Consider the following 26,806-nt stretch of genomic DNA (forward strand, 5'->3'; position numbering starts at 1 on the left):
CAGGAAACATGCCCATATAAGGGAATAAAAGCGTCCCAGATGGAATATCTTTACTTTAGAGTGTCGTAGAGACATGGGGGTGGGCTCATTTTACTCAGTCATCCAATCAGTCTCTTAGGATCGCCCCAAAGCTATTTAGCCACGCCCCTAGCAACAATTTTGGGTACCCTAGCAACATCTCCCATAGACTACCATTATAAAAAGCCCAGATGGATATCTTTACACCAGAGTGTCATAGAGACATAGGGGTGGGCTCATTTTACTCAGGCATCCAATCAGTCTCTTAGGATTCCTACTGAGGTATTAAACCACGCCCCTAGCAACCAATTTGAGCACCCTAGCAACATAATAAACAAAGCCTTATATCTCTGGATCTGAACATCTTAGAGACATGGGGGTTGGGTCTTTGGGTCATGTTAGCTTCATGCTAGCTCCATGCTAAGTCATACTAGCTTCATGCTAGTTTCATGCTAGCTTTATGCTAATTTCATAATAAATCTTGCTAACTTCATGCTAAATCATGCTAACTTCATGTTAAATCTTGTTAGCTGCACGCTAAATAGTGCTAGCTTAATGCTAATCATGCTAGCATCATGCTAATCATGCTAGCTTCACGTTAAATCATGCTAGCTTCATGCTAATCATGCTATTCTCATGCTAACTTCATGTTAATCATGCAAGCCTCGTGCTAGCTTCATGCTAGCTTCATGCTAATCTTGCTAGTTTCATGCTAGCTTCATGCTAATCATGCTAGCATCATGCTAGCTTCATGCTAATCATGCTAGAATCATGCTAGTTTCATGCTAATCATGCTAGCATCATGCTAGCTTCATGCTAATCATGCTAGCATCATGCTAGCTTCATGCTAATCATGCTAGCTTCATGCTAATCATGCTAGCTTCATGCTAGCTTCATGCTAGCTACATGCTAATCATGCTAACATCATGCTAGCTTCATGCTAATCATGCTAGCTTCATGCTAATCATGCTAGCATCATGCTAGCTTCATGCTAGCTTCATGCTAATCATGCTAGCTTCATGCTAATCATGCTAGCATCATGCTAGCTTCATGCTAATCATGCTAGCATCATGCTAGCTTCATGCTAGCTACATGCTAATCATGCTAGCATCATGCTAGCTTCATGCTAATCATGCTAGCATCATGCTAGCTTCATGCTAATCATGCTAGCATCATGCTAGCTTCATGCTAACATCATGCTAGCTTCATGCTAATCATGCTAGCTTCATGCTAGCTACATGCTAATCATGCTAGCATCATGCTAGCTACATGCTAATCATGCTAGCTTCATGCTAATCATGCTAGCATCATGCTAGCTTCATGCTAATCATGCTAACATCATGCTAGCTTCATGCTAGCTACATACTAATCATGCTAGCATCATGCTAGCTTCATGCTAATCATGCTAGCATCATGCCAATCATGTTAGCATCATGCTAGCTTCATGCTAATCATGCTAGCTTCATGCTAGCATCATGGTAGCTTCATGCTAATCATGCTAGCATCATGGTAGCTTCATGCTAATCATGCTAGCATCATGCTAACTTCATGCTAATCATGCTAGCATCATGCTAGCTTCATGCTAATCATGCTAGCATCATGCTAGCTTCATGCTAATCATGTTAGCTTCATGCTAGCTTCATGCTAATCATGTTAGCTTCATACTTAAACATACTAACTGCCAGATAGCCTACTAAACTAAACTTCTGTCAATCCGTTTTAAACGTTCAGGCTACGCTTTTTCAAGCCAACATAAAGTTTGTCTTCAAACTTTAATATCTAGTTGTATAATATGATTCAAAAAGTCTTAGCATTTACATACTGGTCTAGGCCTGTTGGTAATATAAGCATCACAGACAGTTTGTATTTATTTATGAAGTTATATAATTTTTTCAGATTCACAGCATCACTGTCAAATGAGATAAGAATGACCAAATTATTTGTGATATGTTGGTAAGACAAATTACATCTAAATGTTGTGATGCTTCTAAATGGACACGTTGTTTTCACAGCCATCTCTTTGGTTCAGGGCTATCAAACGATTAATCGCGATTAATCGCATACAAAATAAAGGTTTGTGTTGGCATAATTATGTGTGTACTGTGTAATTTTAAAGTATATATCACTATACACCAACAATTATAATTATTCATAAATAAATAAATATATAGATTTATACACACAGGCACACAATGCAAAGTCAACTTCTCTCCTTTTCATCTGCTTTCAGGTGTGATTTTTCTATTGCCACACCTGTTACTTGTTCCAAGTGAGTTTAAAGGAGAATCACATGCTTGAAATTTTAAAAGGGTGCCAATAATTTAGTCTTGAGTGTTCTGTGAAATTATGTCACATTTTCTTTTTTACCTCTGTTTTTTGTTTTGTTCCAATTAGGGATGCTTAACGATTAATCGTGATTAATCGTTAGCAGAATAAAAGTTTTTGTTTACATCATATATGTGTATGAACTGTGTATAATAACTTTGTATAAATAAATGTACACACATGCATGTATATGTTTTAGAAAGGTTTACATGTGTATATACATTTGTATATTTATGTATAATTTATATTATATATAAATATAAATACTTAATATATATAAAAAAAATCTTAAAATTATACATGAATGTGTTCATATTTATATATATACATATTTATTATACACAGTTTACACACATATGTGATGTAAACAAAAACTTTTATTCTGCTAACGATTAATCACGATTAATTGTTTAGCATCCCTAGTTCCAATTTCAATGTATAGCAAAATGTGTGTAATTGCTATAGTTTTCTATGATAAATACTTCATTTTCTGACAAATTTCAGGGGTGCCAACACTTTTGGCCATGACTGTATACACATACACACTCACATTCTTAAATATATGTTTGTGTGTGTGTGTGTGTGTGTGTGTGTGCGCGCGCGCGCGTGTATAATATAACGTCATAATCACACACACTATACACATATATTATGCAAACACAAACTTTTATTTTGTATGCGATTAATCACGATTAATCGTTTATGTTTCAACTAAAAGTTGGGCATATGCTTTAACTAGGGATGCACCTAGACAAAAATTTTGTGCCAATACCGATATTCCATTACTTATAATGAAATCTCCCGATACTGATAGTTTTCCTCTTTATGCCTTGTTTAAAAATCCTAGTAGTGAAGAGCGCACAAACTGCAATTCTATTGTCATTGTTGCCCAATTTAAAATAATCCCACAGCATGAGTTCTGATGCATTTTTCTTCCCCTTTTGATTGCCATAATGTAATCCCCTAATCATTGGTTGTGTTTAATCAATCGTTTGATGTCTGATAGTGAAAAAAGCTTTTATCTGCTAATACCGATTATAGGCCGACACATCGGTGCATCTCTAGCTTGGACCCATATATGCATACTTCTCTGAAAACCTGTAATAGTCACTGCCAAATTATATTGTGTGTTTAAAAGTGAGGAGTCAAAGAAAATCAAATATAGAAAAAGTAATGATTTATAAAAGCCACTTTTAGATATAGCATTAATAAGTGCACAATATTTAAATTTTTATCTTACCTGATTTTTGTATCGACACATACATATGATCCAGCTGTGAATGATCTGAAATTAAACAAATCTTCGGTGAAGGTGAACGTTTTGGTTGCCTCCTAATCAAAACTTATCAGGCAGTGCAGAGAGATTTGAAGATCTGAGTTTATTGTCTATAGTATTTAGAAATGATGCACAATGACAAATACGTTTTCTTCTGGATATAAACATGTTACATTACATTACCCTCAGCCATGATGTCTATTTCAAAGAACGATGATAATGACAGTCCTAATGGTAAATACAATCCCAAAACTCTCAAGCTACATTTTATCTTTTAATGCATCTATATTACACTATGATCAGCATATTATAAATAATATTGCTTTTACTTGGTAGAACAGTTATTTATTTTTTTAAAAAGGCATTTTTGTATCTGTCATTTTAAGCTTGTTGTCTAGTATGGACGATTAAAGTTTATCCTTCTTTTTTCAGAGTTCCCTTTTCCGAGGAACCCGCAGGGATATATGCATATAAATACAGCGTTGCCGGAGATATCCTGGGACAGAATTTCACAGACGCACAGAACACACACAACTCCGTATGAAGAAATAAAAACGGCCCTGTTTGTGTCAAAGAGGAAAAAATGTTTATATGATAGTGACAGTTCGTGGGTTACGACACCCTCCGTCTGGAATTGACACGGCCCAAGCTTGTGATGCTACTTTTACGGGACAGATTGGGTGTGGGAGAGGTGGGTGAAGTCTCGCTGGGGCAGCCGTGTTGGAGAAGAATCTCTGCGCATTCTTTACTTCCGGCTTGACGTGCCAACGTGAGAGCGCTTCTGCCCTGCGGATCCTTTGATTTAACATCACTGCCGTACTGTGTGTAGAGAGTGACGGTAAACAGGTTAGTGACATATATACAGTGCAGTACAACAAAAGCATATGCGTTTGACATGCACAACACATTTTCCTGTTCCTTTTCAATGATGTGAAATAGGATATGAGTGAGCAAAATTTTTTCTTTTAGGTTGAACCATTCCTTTAAGAGTAAGGGGGCTATTTCGGACATCACCAATCTTTGCAATAGTGTGCATTGATGAAGAATTGCGCAGGAATGTGTTGATTTTGATCTAATGTAAATTTGAACTTGTTATATGATTGATTATGCCTTATAATGAATCTGAACGCTTACCCAGACCAGTAGCTGCGTCATGACCACATCCCCCAGCTGACATGCCGCATGTAATGCGCTGTGATGCTGCTGCACCGCTCCTTCAGGAGGCATGTTGATCTGTTCCTTAGTGCTGTGTGCGAGGAGGTGAAGAAGTCTGGGAAGGTCCCTGTCAATTACTGCTCCAAGCAGCCAGGATGACATTGTGCCCTCTGAGCACTGAGCGGGCAAGGGCGACACAAATGCCCGCTGTTCGTATTTGGCACGGATCCACGATTCCCTCTGCTCTCTGACAATCACACAAAGCAAATGATTACTATAAAATCACCAACCAACAAATTTGCTAAATATCTAGAAGCATTGAGATCACACACTTATTTCAGAGAATGATTCTAAAATTGCAGTGTACCGTCAAAGTCATCTCACCTTGTTGCATCGGGTGTCAACTTTTGCCGTCCTTGAGTGCAGGTCTCCCATATATTATTGGCCATATGGTTGCCTATAGCCGTAAGCACTTTTGTGAGCTCGCTGGGCCAGTCATCCAGATCTAGCGAGCGGACACGAGACAGGTGCGTCCCCAGGTTTCGGTGTATACCCGAACACTCGATGCAGATCAGAGCCCCGAGATTAAGACTCGCCCATGTTGGATCTGCAAGAAAGGAAATCGTAATGTTCTCTGGAATGGCATACAGCACATTTACTGTATTTACACAGTTTTCATTATAGTATACATACTTGGTGCGTCACAGTCCACACAGAGGTCGTTCCCTTTGGCATTACGCATAGCCTGTAAGGCAACAGCTTCACTGTGGGTGCTCCGTCGTGCCTGAAAGATTAAAATTAAGGTCAGTATCAGGGGCGTCATTGGGCCATTTTTAGAGGGACTTTAGCACCCCAAAATTCTTCTCAGACCCCCTAAAAAGTTTGCTATGTAAGCTCCATAAACTGAACACTGATTTGTAATTGCTTCAGCCCCCTTTAAATTTGATTTAAAAATGGCAGCAGGGCAGATATTTGAAGTCTATGCTTTTGGATTGGGCTTTCTTTTTCTCTTTGTACTGTTTTACAACAAAACTCAATGCTATGTTTTTATTCTTGAAGTAGTATTTATATTGTATGATGATTAGATTAACTGTGTTGGACTGCTGCCTTGAACTTGAAAACGCAGTGCGTATTGGGTGCACAGGAACGGCGCTTCCTAACTAACAATAGCGTGCATGCTTAAAGCTAAATGAGTTCATGTTCATGTCTATTTGGTTTATAGACAAATACATATAAACATGTCTTAAAATAGCTGTCTTAGTGAGTAAACAATTGATTATCTTAACTGAATGCAAACATTTTATTGCATTCGGTCTTCTAGTAGGCCACGCTGTTGAAGTCATTAAAGTTAACTAAATAAGAAAAGAAGAAGAGAAAAACACTTACTGCTATATTTATACAAAGATAAATCCATATTTATTTTAAATATGTTAAATTACTTTTAAGTTTAAGGTGCATTATGGAACCAGAAAAGTTTAAAATTCAGCATTATTTTTCCATCTGTGCCAGAAATCCATGCAGTCAGTGCAGTATAGGAATTTATCTCATGTGGGGTTATAGTAAGTAATCAACAATAATGAGATTCAGTCATGCTATTTGATACAGGTTGCACATTGGTTTCTTTCATGGACTATGAACCCATAAAGTAGCCTTGGCCAACCCACTTAATGCTAGCTCTGCCATTTTTTCGTATATAGGCTTAACCTTACACTGTATTCACATTTTTTTAATTATTTTTTTATTATACTCTCACTGGGGGGCTGAGCCCCCTAAAATGAAAATCCTAGAATTGCCTCTGGTCAGTATTTTTTATAAAACATATTAATATTACACAGTAAAACATAAAATGGCTTTCCTAAAATCACAAGCACAAGATTTTGTAAGGCCCTCGGGAAACAAGGTCGTATTTACAAATGCCGGGCTGCCACAGTGAGTGCTTCTGTGTAATAACTATATTTATTGGATTTACAGTTTATGCAATAAAATTTAAAACTCAGTGTAAAAAAAAAAAAACATAATTAAAGTGAACTTTTAAAGCAAACATGACATCCATTCTGCCCTACAAAGGCAAAAGACCTTAACTCGCTAGAGTGTGAAACAGAAAAATTACTTATAGTGAGTTTCAGTTGTCAGTTAATTTCTTCTTTATTTTCATTTACTCGAAAAAAACATAAAATTGACTCAAAAGATACTAATGCAAATAATAAAGGAGGTCTTGAATGTCTCAAAAATATCAATAAGTAATTTTTGACCAAAAACGAAGTTACTCCCTTTTGCCTTTGTAGGGCAGCATTGTTTTCTCATTGTTTTTGCCTATTTTCTTACTATTGTTGCTTGGGGTTTTAAAAGCGGAAAAGAAACCAATACATAAAAGTACATCCTAACCCATACCCCAAATCTAACCCCATCCCCAAGCGACAATGACTTTAAAAAGAGGAAAAAAGAAAACAATACATAAAATGAGACGAAAAAGAAATTCGTGCCATGGACATGAAAAACTATTTATAGAAATTTGTGCAAGTGACGCGAAAATGACATTCGTGCTAGGTATGAAAAAAGCTGAATTTCGTGCCATGGACACGAATAAAAAAAAAAAAATGTGACTATAACAGGACTTTCCATGAGATCATGTTGCACAAGATGGAGAGGCATGTTAAGTTTAATGTGACACTTGTTATTTATCATATTAATTAACTACACTTTAATATTCAATTAAAAATTCTGTTTAATAGTCAATGAAAAAGTATAAGTGTAAGTTGGATTAATTTAAAAAAATTACTTTAATTAGTTTTTCAAAAAAAGTTGAAAATGCTTAAATTATTTCAAAGTTTACTACATGTATTTAAAATGTTTTCACCGTTTATATGTATAATGTTTAACTTTATTTTTTGTGTTACCAATTGAATTTATTTATTTAAGTAGATACAACTTTTTACAGTAAATATACCATTTTATGTAAGAAATAATTAATGATGGGCCGTTTAATTATTCAAGATTAATGCACACAAAGGTGGTAATGCCTTACACCGTGGGTGTGCATTATTTTCAAATAATTCAAAGTTCAAAGTCAATTATTATGCTTATGCCACGGTTACCACAGACATTGCTCTGGTGGCTATTTTTAAGACATTTGACAAGTCAGGTGTGTATTATCGAAAAATAATGCATACCTGTGGAACATTTCTTAACCAATCAGAATAAAGCATTCAACAGCCCTGTGGTATAATAATTATAATCTATTTAAGGACAATAAAATGTCCAATAATACTATTTTATTATTTGTACTAAATATGTGACCCTGGACCACAAAACCAGTCATATTTTTTTTTAAATTGAGATTTAAATACTCCATTATTGGATAAGCTTTTCTATGCATTGTTTTTAGGACAGGACAATATTTGGTCGAGATACAACTATTTGAAAATCTGAAATCGAAGGATGCAAAAAATAAAAGTATTGAGAAAATCATATAAGGAGCAGTGATTTGGTTAACAGCATTGGTGTTTCACAAACTACAAAGGATGTAAAATAAGTAGGGCTGATAAAAGATTAATCGCGATTAATCACATTCAAAATAAAACTTTGTTTTTTCATAATATATGTGTGTGCACTGTGTGTAATTATTTTGTATATATAAATACACACACATGCATGTGTGTATTTAAGAAACATTTACATGTGTGTGTGTGTGTGTGTGTATATATTTACAAACACAAACTGTTATTTTGTATGCGATTAATCGCGATTAATCTTTTGACAGCCCTAAAATAAGTAAATATCAATCACCTTATTTCTGCTCTCACAACTCTGAAGGCTTGCCAAGATTTGGCTTTCTATAGCCTGAACCCAGGAATCTCGATCCTCTTGATTCTGGGCCTCAAAGTGCCAGCTCTGTCCTGTACTGGATATGATGATAAAGTCCGCACTTTCCTCTTCTGTTGGATAAGAGCGTCAGATATTTACACCAAAGGAAGTAATCAATAAAAATCACTCATTGTGTATCTTCCCCTAATGTGTATCAGTCTCAGTATAATTATGTGTTTGTGAGAAACTAGGCAGGAAGACTCAGATCCATTTGTGCTAATCTAATGATGTGAGCCGTACTGTAGACAAGACAGCAAGAGAAAATCAAGCTCAGCCACTCACTTCATACGTTCTGGTGGTTACCTGTTTTGTTAATGTTTCTCAAGCTACCAAAGCTTTTTAATTTCCACATTTTGCGCTTGGCTTGCAGTGCAAGAAATTAGTCCAGGGCGGCAGAGGATAAGAAAGAGAGGAAGAGAAGGAAGAAGGGAAAAAGAAGCAGAGAGAGAATTAACCATGTCAGGTGCACACTGGAATCAAATAGGAATAGAGAGGAAAGCAAAGACTTATTTCGCAAAGGTACTTTTTGTGAATGTAACCGAATCAACGTTTGGTACATCAGATGCGTTACCTTCAGCTTGCCCGGCCGCTGCGTCTCCTTTGAGGTTAATACTTCTGTTTCGTTTTTTCTTCTTCCTGTCAGTCAACGGAGAAGAAGGCATGTGGTCTTTTCCTAAGGGTGGACTTGTAGCCCCCTCAGTGCTCGAGTCTATTAAAACAACACAAGATATTTCTTGTATATACTCTCATATTTTTTATTACAAAAGTTGTCACTGGAATGGTACCAATCAAAAGGGTCCTAATATGAACCATTTTGGTACATACATGTACCTCTAAGGTACCAATGTGTACCTTTAAGGTACAAATATGCAAGAGAAAACACACAGGCTTGTTTTATCTTTAGACATATCTTTACCAACTTAAATTTCACTTGCTTCCCTAGCAAAACTGCAAGTACTTGCAAAACCAAGGTCATGGGTTCAAATCTGAGGAAGTGCACACCCTGATAACAGCTTAAGTGCACTGTAAATTGGTTTGTATGAAAGCATTAACCAAGGGTGACACTGCCTGTGAATTTTGTTTTTGTGATTTACTGTTTTCTACATAAAATCATCCTACATAATGTAAAGTGAAATATAATCTGTGAAAATATAATCTTGATATCTTCAATATTGGCTGAGTAAAATCATGTCAATTAATGAAATCGAATAATAATCTCATTATTAAATTATAAGACAAATGGTTAAACATAAATGTTACTAGCTTGAACTTTATAATATAACCATAGGTATCGGAACCTTTATATGGGTGGGACAACAAGACCCATTCACTTTTAAGACCAATGATATTGGACTGCACTTTTTGTCTAATTTATTGCATATTCCATTGAGCGCTGTCAGTCAAATCCATTCCACTAGAAGAATGTCCTAATAAATTAAACTCTGTTCCAGGTTTTAGCTCCAGTCTTGACTTCCACGCTGCTGCTTCCTTTAAGGAATACTTCCTTAAAAAAATCCAGATCATTTACTTACCCCCATGTCATCCAAAATGTTGATGTCTTTCTTTGTTCAGTCGAGAAGAAATTAAGTTTTTTGAGGAAAACATTCCAGGATTTTTCTCAATTTTATAGACTTTATTGGACCCCAACAATTTACTGTTTCAATGCAGTTTACTGTGGGTTCACACCAGAAGCGAGTTCAACGATTTGCACGAGTAGATTACATACAAAGTCAATGCAAAGACGCAATCAGTCCCGTCCTTGTGTTGGGCATGGCGAATGAGGCGATAGGGTGGTACGTTTGCTGTGAAAACACGCGCTATTCTCCTCAAACGCGTCTTCGCCCAAGTTGGAAATATTCAACTCCAGCAAAAAATTTGCATGACACGAAGTTAAATCCCGCGAGTAATCTAGAGCGAGTAGCGCGATGCCCTGCATTTGGTGTGCACGTAGCATTATAATTCAACGCAGCTTCAAATGGCTTATAAAGCCATTAAATAATTAAATAATCCCAAACGAGGCATAAGGGTCTTATCTAGCAAAATGATTTTCATTTTTGGCAAGCAAAAAAACTCACTTTTAAACCAAAACTTCTCGTCTTTCCCTGGTCATGTGACACGCCAGTGCGACCTCACGTAATGCATCATCATGTCAAAAGGTCATGGATAACGTATGTGGAACTACCGCCCCAATGTTTACAAGTGTGGAAAAAGAGGACCGTTCCGACGTTGTTGTTTGTCGAATGATACTAATTAATGTTTTTGTGTCAGTTTATTATTTAAAATGGTCTGCAAATGTGCGTTTCATATATGTAACGTGTGACCTTTGGACAGGCTTGCGCAATTACGTGAGGTTGCGCTGGTGTCAAACGAGAAGTTGTGGTTTAAAAGTTCATATTTTTTATTTTTCTTGCCAAAACTGACAATAGTTTTTCTAGATAAGACCATTATGGGCTCTATCTTGCACCCAGCGCAATTGACTTTGTCCGTGACGCATGTATCATTCGTATTTTGCCCCGGCGCACAGCGGGTTTTTCCCGTCACAGAAGCACGTCGGCAAACTAGGGAATGAACTTGCGCTCCCTGGGTGGTTCAGCGCAAAAAAAGAGGCGTGTTCCGGCGCAAACCATCCCTGATGCTATTTTGCAGTTTCAAAAAACAATTGCGCCACTGACCAGAAAAAAAAAGTTTAAAGTCAGTGGCGCGTTGCGCGATGTTCATTATGCTATTTTAAGGGCGCATGCTTGACCATAATGTATAGGGTGCACAACGCGCATACACTTTGCTTATCAAATCTACACAGATGCAACAGTTATTTTTGCAAATCATAAATTGTTACACTTAAAAATATTAATACACGAGATAAGGGGAATCATAGTGGTGAGCATTGTGGTGATAGTTTTTATTTATTCTCATGCAAATAACGATTAAAATATTTTCATAAGTTTGTTGTGTGGCTGTATTACGTTTATTTTATGTAAATAATAATTAAAATGTTTTCATAAGAAACCTTAATGTACTGTATATGAACTTGATTTGTAAGTGTACTTTGGGGTTGGACCTTGCTTGCGTTTCTTGGGTCCGATTTCAAAGCCCCCAAACCCTTTCAGCGGTGAGGGTGGACGCAGCGATGTCCTCTGCTGGCGTCAAGTCCTGAGGCAGATCCACCTCCCGTTACACGGCGTGCCCGATTTATGCTGGCAAGCGTGGGATTCCCCCGTACAAGAACGTCGGTCTCCTCGGCTGTAAACCGCTCCTGGCGTGCGCCTGGTAAATCCGTCATAATAATAGCAACCCGCCATGGAACTTGCGCCCTTGCGTTTAAAGGGAATGTTGGCTAGCGTTCTGATTGGTTTCTTTGACGTTACGCCCAAACCACACCTATGAATAATGAACCTACTTCAGACCAACCCCTTATTGATTTATTTCTCACGCCGGGAAAATAGCAACAGCGCCCAAGATCCGCCCACAAACTCACTTGCGCGTTGCGCTTCGCACTTGCGTTTCAGATCGTTAAAATAGGGCCCCTATGCCTTGTTTGAGATCGTTTAGAGCCCTTTGAAACTGCGTTGAAACTGCAATTTTAAACTGCATTAAAACTGTAAAAATCCGGGAATGCTTTTCTTAAAAAAAATTTTTTTTCTCGACTGAACAAAGAAAGGCATAAACATATTGGATGATAAAAAGGTGAGTAAATTATCTGGATTTTTTTTTTTAAAGAAAATTAAGTAATCTATTACACTTAGCTCATTAAGAATCTATCAAATTTAAACTCCATTTCATGTCTTGGCTACTTTCTCCTGCTGCAATCCCACAAGCCATGACACAAAAGGTAAACAAAGCTTTTAGGGTATTAAAGCAATTCTTTAAATAAAAGGCACCAGAATACAAGAAATTGGCAACTAATCCAGTAAATGTTTGGACCCACCCACATTTTGGCTTCCGGCACCCATGAATGTAACCTTGTCGCAAATCCAGTTAATAATAAAAGTGATGTTTGTCTTAATGTGAGATGCATCTAAAACATTTACTCACCCATACTGAACCCTTTATTAGACACAGACGATGGGCAACGCTTCACTTTCTGGTCATTGTGAAATGACAAACCGGTTCTTGCTGCCTCTTCTACAGTCAGAAGATTTGCTGGAAACGTACAGAAATCCCAATATTGTGATGGTAAAAAAACGTATCAAGTACTGTACTTATCGAGTAACTGGGGTGTCACTTACAAGTAGCGCCCCCTTCAGGCTGCTTGTCTTTACTAAGTCCATTAACACCGGGTACCGGAACGAGAACAGGACCAGGAGCCGGTCCACTGGGGGTTGCAGCGCGATGCAGACGTTTACCCGGCACTTTTACCGTGACCCGCAATAAGTCCATTTCCTTTCCTTGAGCGTTCTGCAAATATTCCTGTAATCACATAAATGATTATTAGCACTCATATAGCTCAGTGATGCGTGTGTTCAAACTGTAAGTTGCTCTGGATAAAAAAAGTCTGCCAAAGCATAAGTGCATGCATAAATACGTATATGTACACTCACCTAAAGAATTATTAGGAACACCATACTAACACTGCGTTTGACCCCCTTCCGCCTTCAGAACTGCCTTAATTCTAAGTGGCATTGATTCAACAAGGTGCTAAAAGCATTCTTTAAAAATGTTGGTCTATATTAGCGTCTTACAGTTGCTCTATTGGGTTAAGATCTGGTGACTGTGGGGGCCATTTTATTACAGTGAACTAATTGTCTTGTTCAAGAAACCAATTTGAAATGATTCAAGCTTTGTGACTCGGTGCATTATCCTGCTGAAAGTAGCCATCAGAGGATGGGTACATGGTGGTCATAAAGGTATGGACATGGTCAGAAACAATGCTCAGGTAGGCCTTGGCATTTAAACGATGCCCAATTGGCACTAAAAGGCCTAAAGTGTGCCAAGAAAACATCCCCCACACCATTACACCACCACCACCAGCCTGCACAGTGGTAACAAGGCATGATGGATCCATGTTCTCATTCTGTTTACACCAAATTCTGACTCTACCATCTGAATGTCCCAACAGAAATCGAGACTCATCAGACCAGGTAACATTTTTCCAGTCTTCAACTGTCCAATTTTAGTGAGCTTGTGGAAATTGTAGCCTTTTTTTCCTATTTTCTAGTGGAGATGAGTGGTACCCGGTGGGGTCTTCTGCTGTTGTAGCCCATCCGCCTCAAGGTTGTGCGTGTTGTGGCTTCACAAATGCTTTGCTGCATACCTCGGTTGTAACGAGTGATTATTTCAGTCAAAGTTGCTCTTCTATCAGCTTGAATCAGTCGGCCCATTCTCCTCTGACCTCTAGCATCAACAAGGCATTTTCACCCACAGGACTGACGCATACTGGATGTTTTTCCCTTTTTACACCATTCTTTGTAAACCCTAGAAATGGTTGTGCATGAAAATCCCAGTAACTGAGCAGATTGTGAAATACTCAGACCCAGACGACTATGCCACGCTCAAAATTGCTTAAATCACCTTACTTTTCCATTCTGATATTCAATTTGGAGTTCAGGAGATTGTCTTGACCAGTACCACACCCCTTAATGCGTTGAAGCAACTGCCATGTGATTGGTTGATTAGATAATTGCATTCATGAGAAATTGAACAGGTGCTCCTAATAATCCTTTAGGTGAGTGTGTGTGCACAGAGTACACACACACATATATTATGCAAACACAAACTTTTATTTTGTATGTGATTAATCGCGACTAATCTTTTTGACAGCCCTAGTCTGATGTTGTAGAATGGTATCTGCACAATTGCTATGGAGTTGCTAGGGTGTTTTATTGGTTGCTAGGTGGTTCATGATGTGTGGTATAGGTGTTTAAAGTTTTACTTACATTTATGTTTGAATGATACGTCAGCATGCCGCTGTTCGACAGAGTTGCATACTTCTTCTTCCACTCCTTGTTTAAAGAGCGCTCGCTACGTTTCCACAAAGTCCCCTGTACCAAAAATGACAAAAATTGCATTTCACTTTTTCTTTAATCCTAAATTGATTCCTTGGTCAGGATGTTCGGCTTTAGAGTGATTTATTGTTATTTGTCAGCTATACCAATAAACGATCTGGCAGATGAATTAAACCAACTGATTACATAGTTAGGTTGGTAGACCAGTTAGACCAGCTTAATCCAGATAACCATCTTTTAGGCCAGCTTGAAATGTTTGTTTTTCAGTCGGGAATGCTTTACAATCTTTAGTTAACTTTCGCATACCTGTTTGATAGGAACAGATCTGCTCACGTCACCTCTGCTATCAGAAGATCTTTTTTCAGAGTCACTGCCACGACGGTTCTAAAAACAAAGAGTCGCAAAATACAAATGAGAGGAGGGTATAAACAGAACAAGGAAGACAAGAAATGACTCATGAGATGAGATGAGTGATGGAAAGAGTTCACAAACAGAAACTAAACACACTTAAAGGTGACGTGTGTAAATTTTGTGCCGTATGAAATATCAAAACATTGAAAGATATCAAACAGGCTTCATAGACATGTGCCCTGTTTGTCACTGGCCGGGTGATGCTATAATCTGTTTCCAACCTCACACCATTGGTTGAGCCAGTTTTCGATGTATTATTTTAGTAATTAATTTACAATAATCTCTGCATTTTAAGCAGGCAGTTTATTACTGTACACACATCACCTTTAATTGCTTCATTTCTTTAGATGTAAGGTCATCTATATACAATATGAATGATACAGTCTTTTCCACACCCAGTTTCAGGTGTTGGACATTTTGTATCGAAATCAAGGAACTGACCGCAAACAAAGAGGTCCGTCGCCGGGGCAGATTTCGTTGAGAGCCCCCGTCTCCACTTGCCCCACCCCGAATATCTTTGTGAGTTATCACAGGGGTAGAAGGCAAAGAGGAGGGGTAATCACTACTCTGACCCCCATTACTGGCCTGAGAGAGGATCAAGTCACAGAAAGAGAAACAGGACAGAGGTTGTGGAATGTTGAATGGTTCAGACAAAATGATGAAGACAAAAACACTTAAAATAGTCAAACACTCAACAACAAATGCAACGATTACAAAATTTGATAAATAATCATATTTATCAGTTTTTGAAAGACAACACTATGATAGATCTAGTCTAGTAAAATGTTTCACAAGAAGTATAATAATTTAAAGAAATTGATGACTCATTTTAATACCAAAGTAAGATTTTTTGTGCATTATTATCATGACAATTAAGCACATACATACTCGAATTACGATCGTGATTTAAAAACCAAACTTTTTAGTGTAGGAAGAATTCAGGTAGATTGGGGCACTTTTTGACATTAAAATGATTTTCGAAAACTCAACCCAGCAAGCAATTTTGCATCTGAAAGACATCTAATAGCCGTCCAAACACAGCCCAGATGTCTAGGCTAAAACAATGCAAAATTTGGTCAGCGAAAATTTTATGGACATCTAACCATAGCAAAAACAAAACAAAACAAAACAAAACAAACCAAAACAAACGAAAACAAAACAAACGAAAACAAAAAAAACCGCCTTGTAATTACTGTTGACTTTGCTTACATAATGGAATATCATACTTCTCAAGTTATTTTGGCAAAAACAAAATGTAACCAAATTCAAGTTTATTTTGGCTAAAAGTAGGTTATTGTATAGTGTAGGTAATTGGTTCTCAAACTTTTTTAGCATGCGGCCCCCATTGAATATGGTGCATTCTTTCGTGGGCCCCCAAAGAAAATGTTTGACATAAAACATTGTAAAACTTAACATTTTAATTAAACAAAATTATTAAATATTAAATTATTCAATTTAGTGCTGTTGGCTAGTAGCATTATTTTTCTGAGATCTAAGTACACAAAATTTATGATACATTAATTTTTTTGAGATTTAAGGACACAGAATTTATGATAAATACATTTTTCTGATATTAAAGTACACAGAATTTATGATAAGTTAATTATTCTGATATTTAAGTACACAAAAATTATGATAAATAAATGTTTCTGATATTTAAGTACACAGAATTTATGATAAATTAATTTTTCTGAGATTTAAGTACACAGAATTTTTGATAAAAAATTCTGATATTTAAGTACACAGAATTTATGATAAATACATTTTTCTGATATTAAAGTACACAGAATTTATGATAAATAAACTTTTCTGATATTTAAGTACACAAAAATTATGATAAATAAATGTTTCTGATATTTAAGTACACAGAATTTATGATAAATAATTTTTTTCTGATATTTAAGTACACAGAATTTATGATAAAAAATTCTGATATTTAAGTACACAGAATTTATGATAAATAAATTTTTCTGATATTAAAGTACACAGAATTTATGATAAATTATTTTTTCTGATATTTAAGTACACAGAATTTATGATAAATTTATTTTTCTGATATTTAAGTACACAGAATTTATGATAAATTATTTTTTCTGATATTTAAGTACACAGAATTTATGATAAATTATTTTTTCTGATATTTAAGTACACAGAATTTATGATAAATTAATTTTTTTGAGATTTAAGTACACAGAATTTATGATAAAAAATTCTGATATTTAAGTACACAGAATTTATGATAAAAAAAAATTTCTGATATTAAAATACACAGAATTTATGAAAAATTAATTTATCTGATATTAAGTACACAGAATTTATTATAAATAATTTTTTCTGATATTTAAGTACACAGAATTTATGATAAAAACATTTTTCTGATATTTAAGTACACAGAATTTATGATAAATTATTTTTTCTGATATTTAAATACACAGCATTTATGAAAAATTAATTTAACTGATATTAAGTACACAGAATTTATAGTAAATAATTTTTTCTGATATTTAAGTACACAGAATTTATGATAAATACATTTTTATGAGATTTAAGTACACAGAATTTATGATAAATTAATTTATCTGATATTAAGTACACAGAATTTATGATAAATAATTTTTTCTGATATTTAAGTACACAGAATTTCTGATAAAAAAAATCTGATATTTAAGTACATAGAATTTATGATAAATGAATTAACTTTAAAATAAACTGGGGGTCCCCTGGCACCATCTCAGAGGCCCCAGTTTGAGAACCACTGGTGTAGGTTCAAAATTCTTAAAAATGCAGATTCATGGCAGTTGTTTCGTTTGGAGTTTAAATCCCAACAACTAGATAACGTTCTTCTTATCTCTAAACTTAAACAGTGACAGGAAGGAAGTACTTGTATAGGGGCGCACCAAAATTTTTTTTGGTAAGATTTGCATATGGGGGTGTGTTCTCAATGACAGCTTTCCTAAAATTATATCCTATTTTATTCCTAAAACAGAAAAAATTCACATCTATTGCTGCGGTTTACAATACCACAATGCATTGCAGCGAAACACATATATTGTGATATGTATCATATTGGCAGAGTTTTGCCGATACACAGCCCTAGAAATGACGGCTATTGCTTGCTGGGTAGAACAAATGCTCAGTAGAACAAATGCTACAATGATTTATTTGTACAATTGAACTTTAAATTAGTTGACAATTATGCTGAATTATCATGAAAATGTCACAATGGAAATGGTATTAAACATGCTTATTTAAATAAAAAATTCATGCAACTCATTATCCTGATACTGTACCTGTCCGGGCCCTGACAGCGGAGTGGACGCTCCTGAATGACTCGGGGAGTTCGGGAGAGATTTACAGGAGGCCAGGAGTGCAGCTTGTTTCTTGGCAGCAGCGATCTTCTGGGTCACTGATGGAGAAACAATCCAATGAACACTTGCATCTTGGATGGATGTAATGACGTTAATTTAAATGTATGCTTTTAGAAGAAACTGACTTTCATTAAATACTCGATCCACGTTAAGTCCATAGGTGGCACAGGTCTCATAATAAGTACAGCGCCGGATATCTATACAGAGCTGTTGCACGCGTTTGTCCTCGATCACACGGGCGTTAGTGCTACTAATCTTATCTGCAGAAAAGATATAGCGACGTTGTTTTATGCTGAATGTTTATATAAAAAACAATGACATAGAGTAGAGTATAAAGAATAGATCTTACCTTGCGTTCCAACCGCTATAATGGGGATTTCTGCTATGTTACGGTGCATGCTTAGCTCACTGTAGTTCTTGTAGACATCTTGAAAACTGCCTTCATTTTCCAGGCTGAAAACCATGATGAGACCATCCAGCCAGTTGCAGAACTACAATCCCAGATTAGAGATGGGGAAAACATTTAATACATAATACAAATTTGTAAATATTGAGCAAGCATATCTCAAACAACACAAACTCTTATTTTTTGCATTTTTTTGTTGCATTGTTCAAAATGCAAATGATAAAGTGACACATGCATTCTCATTGCATGGTGACTCTGTTGTACCTTTAACAAGATTTGTGTGTTAGTGTGCAGTACACAAACCCCCCACACACCTGTGCACTCGGAGGGCCAGATTCCTCTCGAATCAGCAATAAATGACTTTGTCCCTCCACCAACACCTCTTTTTTATATCTTCCACCTTACAGAGAGAAAAACAGAACAAAGTCAGAAGATGAGATAACTGTATATCTGCTTAACCATTAAAACCAGGCTCTTCGAAGAAAGCCGATAACAGACACGAGATTCTTACCCTCATGTGATTCAAGTGGAAGGTAACTTCCTGTGATGAATCGGTTCACCAGTGCTGTTTTTCCACTGCGAATATTACCCAGAACCCCCTGCATGTAGCAGAAAAAAAATGACATTTAACCCTAAATAACAAGTACACATCCGACAATATGGGCACCTGCTATATATGGTGCTTATAGGTTTCTCTTTTATAGTTCACAAGACTCAGTTTTGTTATCAACTTTGTTATATCAGAAACATCTCCATTTTCTTTTTATTTAATACCAGTGGTGTCTCGAAAAAAAACAATGACGTATTAAAGAGATTTTATCTGAGATTTCTTTGCTATGGTTAAACAAATCTATATGCAAGGATTAATTACTGTTTTGTGCTGTTCTTAACAAACTAAAATACTGTTTGCATTAGTATTTTTGACATTTAATGTTAATGCATGCATACATGCATATAATTGCTTGAAAAACTAAAAAATATATATTTTTATCTGCCGTATCTTACCAGTCTCAGCTCGGGAACAGAGCGGTTCAGGGTCCATTCCTGGCTGTTGTTGCATGATGCTGAAAAATAAGAAATGTGAATGTGACCCAGTCTGTGAAAACCAAAAAGAATTTTTTTAGGGGCAGTTTCCCGGACAGGGATTAGACAAGTCCTAGACTAAAAAAATTTTTAAGAGCTGCCCAAACTGAAACCAACTTGCATTGACATATCTTAAAATACATCAGTGCCCTTAAAATGCACACAAGTAATGTTTTAGAAAAGGCATGTTTGTTAAAACTAGTTATATTTCCTAGTTAAACTAAGGCCTAGTCCTGGCTTAAACTAATCTCTGTCCGGGAAACCACCCCATAATGTATGTTTTCTTTATAAAATCATCCTACATAATTCAACATTCTGTGAAAAATCCTTAATATCTTTATTTTTATCTAGATTAAGATCAATGTGAAATCGATGATTGAAATCAAACTTTCATGCTCCTCATTATTAGATTAAAGGGACAATAAGTAAGATTTACCCCATCTAGTGGTGAAATTGTATTTTGCATTCAAACGAATAGTGCTCTCTAGCGCCTCGCTTTTCCAAATGCGTGTTGCAACTACGGTAGCCGTTATGCAATCACTGATCTCCTTGTCGGTTTCAGCTGGTTCACGTGTTCTGAATGAAAATGCGTTTTGGAAACGTGTTGCTAGGCTAGTGCTTTTTGTCCCTCTCTGCTATTATAGTTTATCAATACGGTGAAATGACATGGAAGCCTCCTTGGACTTACCCGTTCAATGTAAGTAAAGAGAAGAAATACTAAGCTTACAAAGAAAATCATCATTTGACACCAACGAGGACATATTTATGAATAAAGACATTGATTTTGATTAATAAAACACTTAAAATCCTACTCACAGTCTCTTTAAGAGACTTTAGTCTAGATTTCACAGACAGGGTCAGATGTCTTAAAAAATAGCATAACAATAAAAATTGATTAATACATTTCTGATATAATATTACTGTAAAAAGTGAAAGTTGGATTAACAAAAAAAATCTTACTTACATTTTCTCATTTCTTAAAATCTTTAATTTTTTAGGTATTACAAGGGATTAGCTTAAACCAGGACCAGGCCTTAGTTTAATAATATTTTTAATAATATTTTTAAGTAGACCGAACTTTTTACAGTGATTGAGTTTGCTCGTCTATATGATGCTGTGAGCCGTTGCTAGGTAATTGTTATGCGGTTGCCAAGGTGTTCCGGTTGGCTGCTTACTGACCCAAATCCAAAGAGCGTCTATGATATTCCAGTGCCTGGGTTTGGCTCATGTCCCTCCATAAATTATATATGGGAATGTTTAATCACCCATTTAATTGTATGACCATGTAAATCTAATCAATTACGAAATTAATGGCACACATCTCTTCCACAAGTCACATGATGTCAAATAGTTAAAAAATGTAAACTTTAATACCATGGGTTAAGTGTCTAACCTTAAGTACACATAAGAAATTCTGTGTTTAAAAGATGTCTAATAGTCATCCAAACACAGCCCGGATGTCTAGGCTAAAACAAAACAAAATTTGGGCTGTCAGTGAAAATTTTGCATGTTTAACCATAACCCCAAAATAAATAAAACGCAAACGCCTTGTAATCACTTTTGACTTACATGATGGCATATGATACTAAGTTATTCTGGCCAAATTCAAGTTTATATTGGCTATAGAAGTAGGTTATTCATAGTTGGACTATATCGGGTCAAGTTAACCGAGATGGTGAAATGATGGCTGTTGCTTGCTGGCATTAATAGAAATGCTTGTCTTAGGAACAACAAAAGTCTTAACAGAAAAATAGATGAATGAATCATATTATGAAAGTAAAGAAGAAAACAGTTCTCTTTTTTTCTGCTTTCTAAAAAGGTTTCTCATTGTTATTTGGTTTAAGAATTTTGCGAAGTGATGTGAAACTTCTTGTGTTTTTTACAGGAAGAACGAGTTTAACATAATTGAACACAATGCTCAAAATATTCATGACCATCTTCACCTCCTTCATGTCAAATCTCATTATCCAGATTGCACAAAGAGAGGTCAGTTTATCATTAATTTGAGATCTGTAACTATTCAAATAGCACTTTTCTGTGCACCAGCCTCATGCAATTCATTGCAGCCTCGTCTGACGGTTCGACTGGAGGTGTAATAAATCTCAAATAATTCACAGCGCGTGAAGGACTGCAGGTGTAGCCATGCAGCAGCGAGCGTGGAGCCTCCACACCCCTCTCTGCTTTTTATTGCCAGTGCAATAAGTGCTAGAGCTCTCTGTATTTCAAACCCGACAATGCCACATCAGTCTTGTGATCTCGCCTGCGCCGGCCTGTGGGCACATCAAACGTGTCGAGAGGCACGACACGCTTTTGTTGGGGGGAAGGTTGCATGCTACACCATTTAACCATGAAGCATTCGGGCACGGGTGCATTAAAGCATCTCACGACACACAGATGCGGGAGTTCGGGGTACCGTCTCAGTTGGCACATGCAGCAAAACGGAAGAGGTGTAAATCTATGAGGTCATTGTATGGCGGGGCGCATCAGGATTCGAGCCAACGTTGTGAGACAGTACAATCCTTATGCGCTTCTCTGTAGCCCTTCATATACGACACACAACCCCCCATCTAAAAGGATGCTCTATGTGTCAAATTCTAAAGCTTTTTTTCTCTTCCTTTTTGGAAAAGGACCCCTCCCCGCATACCCTCACTTCCATTCATTTTATCCGTGGCTCGTTCCCTGGCATAACACGGCCACACAACAGGCGACTCTCTCAGCCCTCCCTGTTGCCATGACAACCCCACCTCCAGCCGCTGCTTCTGTTCGCTCGGAGAACATATATACGTAAATATTTTGTGTGCGCATGCGTTGTGTGTGCAGACACATCAGACCTTTTGCTCGTAGCGTGTAGACCACACACACATGCATGATTATCAGCTATGATCTGATATCATTTTAGATCACAGATTTTAAATTGGACCATTATGAAATAATTAAAAAGCTAACTTCCTGTGGATTTCATTTAATTTTGCCGAACAAGTTATTTCAAATCTGTTTTCACTAAAAGATTAAGACTTTCGCTTTAGTTGAAGGTGTTAAAATTCGGATATGGTTTGAAATAATGAGGTTGGTGATGAAAGAACTGAAGCATCCGTGGAAGATGAAGATTAGAATGCAGGAAGTGGGCGGAACATCAAAGATGGGATTAGGATGCTGGGGAAAGTCGTGCAGCCTGTGGCTGGGTATTATCAAATTTGTTTCCCATTCCGATTTTTCCAGTTCAGAACCAGAAACGGTAGGGGGTGGTTGTAAAGAAAAGACTAGGATATTCTTATCTTCTTAAAGCTGTAGTATTAGTAATATCCCAAATCTATACATATGGATCACATCAAATTGTGTCAACGAAACCATTATGAGACTTTTGTTTATAAATCTCATTATTCAAATTTCATTGATGCAGATGTTACTATAAGATGACCTGGTTTGACCCCCTCCCACTTATAATATCAATTTCTCATTTGTGTTGTACATAAATGTGTTCTCATACCTTCTTCCTCACTGGATTCTCTCTGTATGGAGCTATAGATTGGGGTCACAATGGTGGCACTGGTCGCAACTGGAGTGCTCTTTGTAAAAATGCCACTAATAAATCTCAGCATCTTTCGGTCACGTGCCGAAGCCCCCTGGGACTGAGCTGTCCTAAAGTCGGATGTCATTTGGCCACCTTTGCTCTTCAAGAGGTCCTCGGAGAGGCAGTTCAGGTCACTGTTGTCCAAGGTTCGACTCTTCCCTTTGCGTTGAGGCTTGGATATCAATGCGATCGGGGTGGGCAGGGATGTGGATCCTGCCTTTAATCTCTCTGCTCGAGGGCTCTGTGTTCGCATGGCTATTATATCTCTTTCAGTGGGCCTTTTCATCCCAACCCCTTTGAGGTCTTCATCACAGGGTTTCACCTCACTTACGGCCCAAGATGCCCGAAATGACCCGGGAGTGGGGCTGTTTGGGGACTGGATCCTGTTTCTGCTGTCCTTACGGTCGAGGCTTTTGGAAGAGGCATGGATGCTCTCTCTGGACTCTTTCAATTCACGGCCACTGCCGTGAGCTTTAAGGAGAGAGACCGGACGCTGGGTCGCACGAACCGGGACGTCGCAGAAATGTCTGGGGACATCTCGCGAAACGTAAGATTGAGTGACTCCAGTGGATTCTCTGGCCCGTTCGTTTTCTGCAGTGGGTGAGATTATTGATTTTTGCCTATCGCCAGGGTGAACGCCATCTGTAAAAAGTGCTTTGTCCTCCCTTGGGCTTTGGAGTATATCCTGTTCCGCTGAGATTTTGATAGATTCTCCAGCCTCCAGCTGCAAAGCCTCACCCATTTTCTGTTGCTCCTCATTGTCGGATCCAGCATGTTGGAGATGTTTCGTTCCACCGGCGTCGTGCACCTCTCCCTCCACAGTGTGCCTGGTGTTCTCCAATTCATGCTCCTCAGTGGTCTCTACCTTTACCAGGGTAAGGGAGATAAGGTAGGTGGTTTTTGACTGAGATGGGCCGGTTCGGTTCATGTGGTCCAGAATTCCCTTAACGGATCGAGAGCAGAAATTGAAAATTGGTCTTTACTCGTTCAATGGCGTCTAGCGCAGATCCATCAGTCAGCCAAAGAAATTCATGTCAAAAGATAAGTGCTGAACTGTAACCCCCCAAATTTCGTCTAGTCTCCTTTGTGCTCTTTTAAACATACCTCAAGTTCCATTACGTTCTCTTCGTATTGCTGTTCTGTAGTCCTCTCACACCTATATTAAGCATGCAGACGTATGCCCACCTCTCCGCACCTGCATGAAAGCATGCTCCTGCTTTCATTGACTACATTCAACAAGAGGCAGCTTCGAAGGCAAAACGACAATGCGAGCGAAAGAAAATCCGTCAAGGACGACAGACAGTAATATTACTATATCTGGTAGACATGCAACGCTGTTACCCTCAGAGAAAGGCACATTGTGTGCTGAGTAGAAGAGTGAAACTGAAGAGTCAGTCTACATGACACATGGATCGCTGGAAATGGTTACGGCAAGCACGCAGAGAGAAATCCCAGTGTCCACACACAGTCTATCCATCACGTCTCCAGTGATCAGTGCGTCAAGCAGCATGGGATGTCAATGAAGGGGACATGCCAGACGATCACATCCAGGTCCATCTCTTGCAAAAGGTTCAGATGAGTCACGCATTGTGAATCTTTTGGATCTCTCTGGTGGAAGGTCGAACCTACGCAGAACAGCACGGAGCAGGAATACCCCGCTTCTCTCTCCATCTCCCACCTCTCTCTCTCTCTCTCTCTCTGCCCTTGTCACCAGCCAGACAGCTCCCAGCCCCTGCTTTCCACTGCTACCCCCTCCCCTCTCTCTCTCTCTCTCCCTCCCCTTTTCTCTCTCTTTTCTCTCACCCGCACACTCTCTCCCCTGCTTAAAAAGCAAGAATCAGTGATGTGTTGAGGAATAAAAGCAGGCTGTGTGGATCTTGCAAGATCTAATGAGGAAAAGAGGTCAACCACAAAAAATAAAAGGTGTTGCATGCAAAGACACATTAATTAAGAAAAAGAGGTACTCGATTCAGGTGGCAACATGTAACATATCACAGTCTGTACAGTGATTCAAGAGCCGCTGCCCCCCCCCCTTGTTACCAAGGTATTCTGAGGTTTAACTCCGCCTCCTTTATGCACTGATTCCAACAGATCCTGGCTATCCTTCGCTATCTTCATATCTAACTCGCTGTCTGTGCACTTGCTTGTTCTCACCAACGAGTGTAGAAACGAGTGGGTGATTGTGTGAGGGCATGCAATATTATTGATGAATTGATTGATTAATGTGTTGGTCGATTGGGTTTGATTGAGAACGGTACTTGAATTGACTCAATGACCAGGATGAGGCAGTGAGCACCAGACAAGCAATATGCAATACACAACACTTGTGGAAAAATAATTTTGTTCATTCTTTAATAAATGAAATAGTTGATTTTTTTTTAAAATAAATAACGACGCTGTCTCATAAAGTAAGGATTTTTCTTTAAAATGTTAATTTGCAGCCCTGAACCTGTTTGCAAATCAATAGCATTCAATATTGATTGCTGTCAATCTTTATGTGAAATCAATAGAAGATTTAGGGAAAGCGTTTGCAGATATTTGTGCGACATTTCTCTTTTTGTGCTTTACTTTTATTTGTGATGTTTATATTGGAAATATTGCAAATTGAAGAGTTGTTTAGATATGTCTCATAAGTTTTGGGAACCGCAACATGTGCATGAATAAAACTGTGAAGCTTGTTACTGTAAAGATGTGTGGTATTTCTGAGTGACTATGTACAGTGCATAAACAGGATATTAAAGGAACCCTTTTACAACAGCCTAGCAACCACCCAGAAATCCTAGCAATCCCATAAAAATATCCTAAACTATTCAGAACACCACAGCAACTGCATAAACACTAAGACAGATAGATAGACATACAGATAGGTAAGATACATAGACAGACAGACAGGTAAGACAGACAGATAAGACAAAAAGACAGACAGGTAAGACAGACAGATAGGCAGAAATAGATAGGACAGACAAGATAGACGGACAGACAGGTAGGAAAAATAGACAGACAAACAGGTAAGACAGATAGACAGACAGGTAAGACAGACAGATAAGACAAAAAGACAGACAGGTAAGACAGACAGATAGGCAGAGATAGATAAATAGATAGACAGACAAGATAGACAGACAGACAGGTAGCAAAGATAGACAGACAGACAGACAAGATAGATAGATAGATAGATAGATAGATAGATAGATAGATAGATAGATAGATAGATAGATAGATAGATAGATAGATAGATAGATAGATAGACAGACAGGTAAGATAGACAGACAGGAAATCCAGATAGATAGATTGACAGACAGACAGGTAGGAAAGATAGACAGACAGACAGATAGGTAAGATACATAGATAGACAGACAGACATGTAAGAAAGATAGACAGACAGGTAAG

General features: G+C 37.6%; 1 protein-coding gene across 5 annotated transcripts in view; it reads right to left on the minus strand.

Annotated features, from left to right (window-relative positions):
- Positions 1-3,703: 3,703 nt before the first annotated feature.
- The window catches only part of agap2 (ArfGAP with GTPase domain, ankyrin repeat and PH domain 2), a 26,382-nt gene continuing 3,279 nt past the window's right edge, over positions 3,704-26,806 (minus strand). Inside the window, exons 1-19 of one of the 5 annotated variants that reach the window (XM_065285293.2) lie at positions 23,336-25,126; positions 19,771-19,829; positions 19,277-19,364; positions 19,080-19,165; positions 18,709-18,850; positions 18,485-18,619; positions 18,282-18,397; positions 15,433-15,576; positions 14,887-14,964; positions 14,512-14,616; positions 12,865-13,045; positions 12,671-12,778; positions 9,210-9,347; positions 8,942-9,001; positions 8,561-8,709; positions 5,468-5,558; positions 5,159-5,381; positions 4,754-5,021; positions 3,704-4,438 (exon numbers count right to left, since the gene is read on the minus strand). In XM_065285293.2, the coding sequence (XP_065141365.1) occupies positions 4,232-4,438; positions 4,754-5,021; positions 5,159-5,381; positions 5,468-5,558; positions 8,561-8,709; positions 8,942-9,001; positions 9,210-9,347; positions 12,671-12,778; positions 12,865-13,045; positions 14,512-14,616; positions 14,887-14,964; positions 15,433-15,576; positions 18,282-18,397; positions 18,485-18,619; positions 18,709-18,850; positions 19,080-19,165; positions 19,277-19,364; positions 19,771-19,829; positions 23,336-24,347 (3,390 nt within the window). In that variant the 5' untranslated portion in view covers positions 24,348-25,126 and the 3' untranslated portion in view covers positions 3,704-4,231. Of the gene's footprint in view, positions 4,439-4,753; positions 5,022-5,158; positions 5,382-5,467; positions 5,559-8,560; positions 8,710-8,941; positions 9,002-9,209; positions 9,348-12,670; positions 12,779-12,864; positions 13,046-14,511; positions 14,617-14,886; positions 14,965-15,432; positions 15,577-18,281; positions 18,398-18,484; positions 18,620-18,708; positions 18,851-19,079; positions 19,166-19,276; positions 19,365-19,770; positions 19,830-23,335; positions 25,127-26,806 lie in introns of those variants that run through there. The other 4 variants (XM_065285296.1, XM_065285295.2, XM_065285294.2 and 1 more) reach the window with 4 other exon arrangements.

The sequence above is a fragment of the Paramisgurnus dabryanus genome, chromosome 21, assembly GCF_030506205.2.
Source record: "Paramisgurnus dabryanus chromosome 21, PD_genome_1.1, whole genome shotgun sequence".
Lineage (NCBI taxonomy): Eukaryota > Metazoa > Chordata > Actinopteri > Cypriniformes > Cobitidae > Paramisgurnus > Paramisgurnus dabryanus.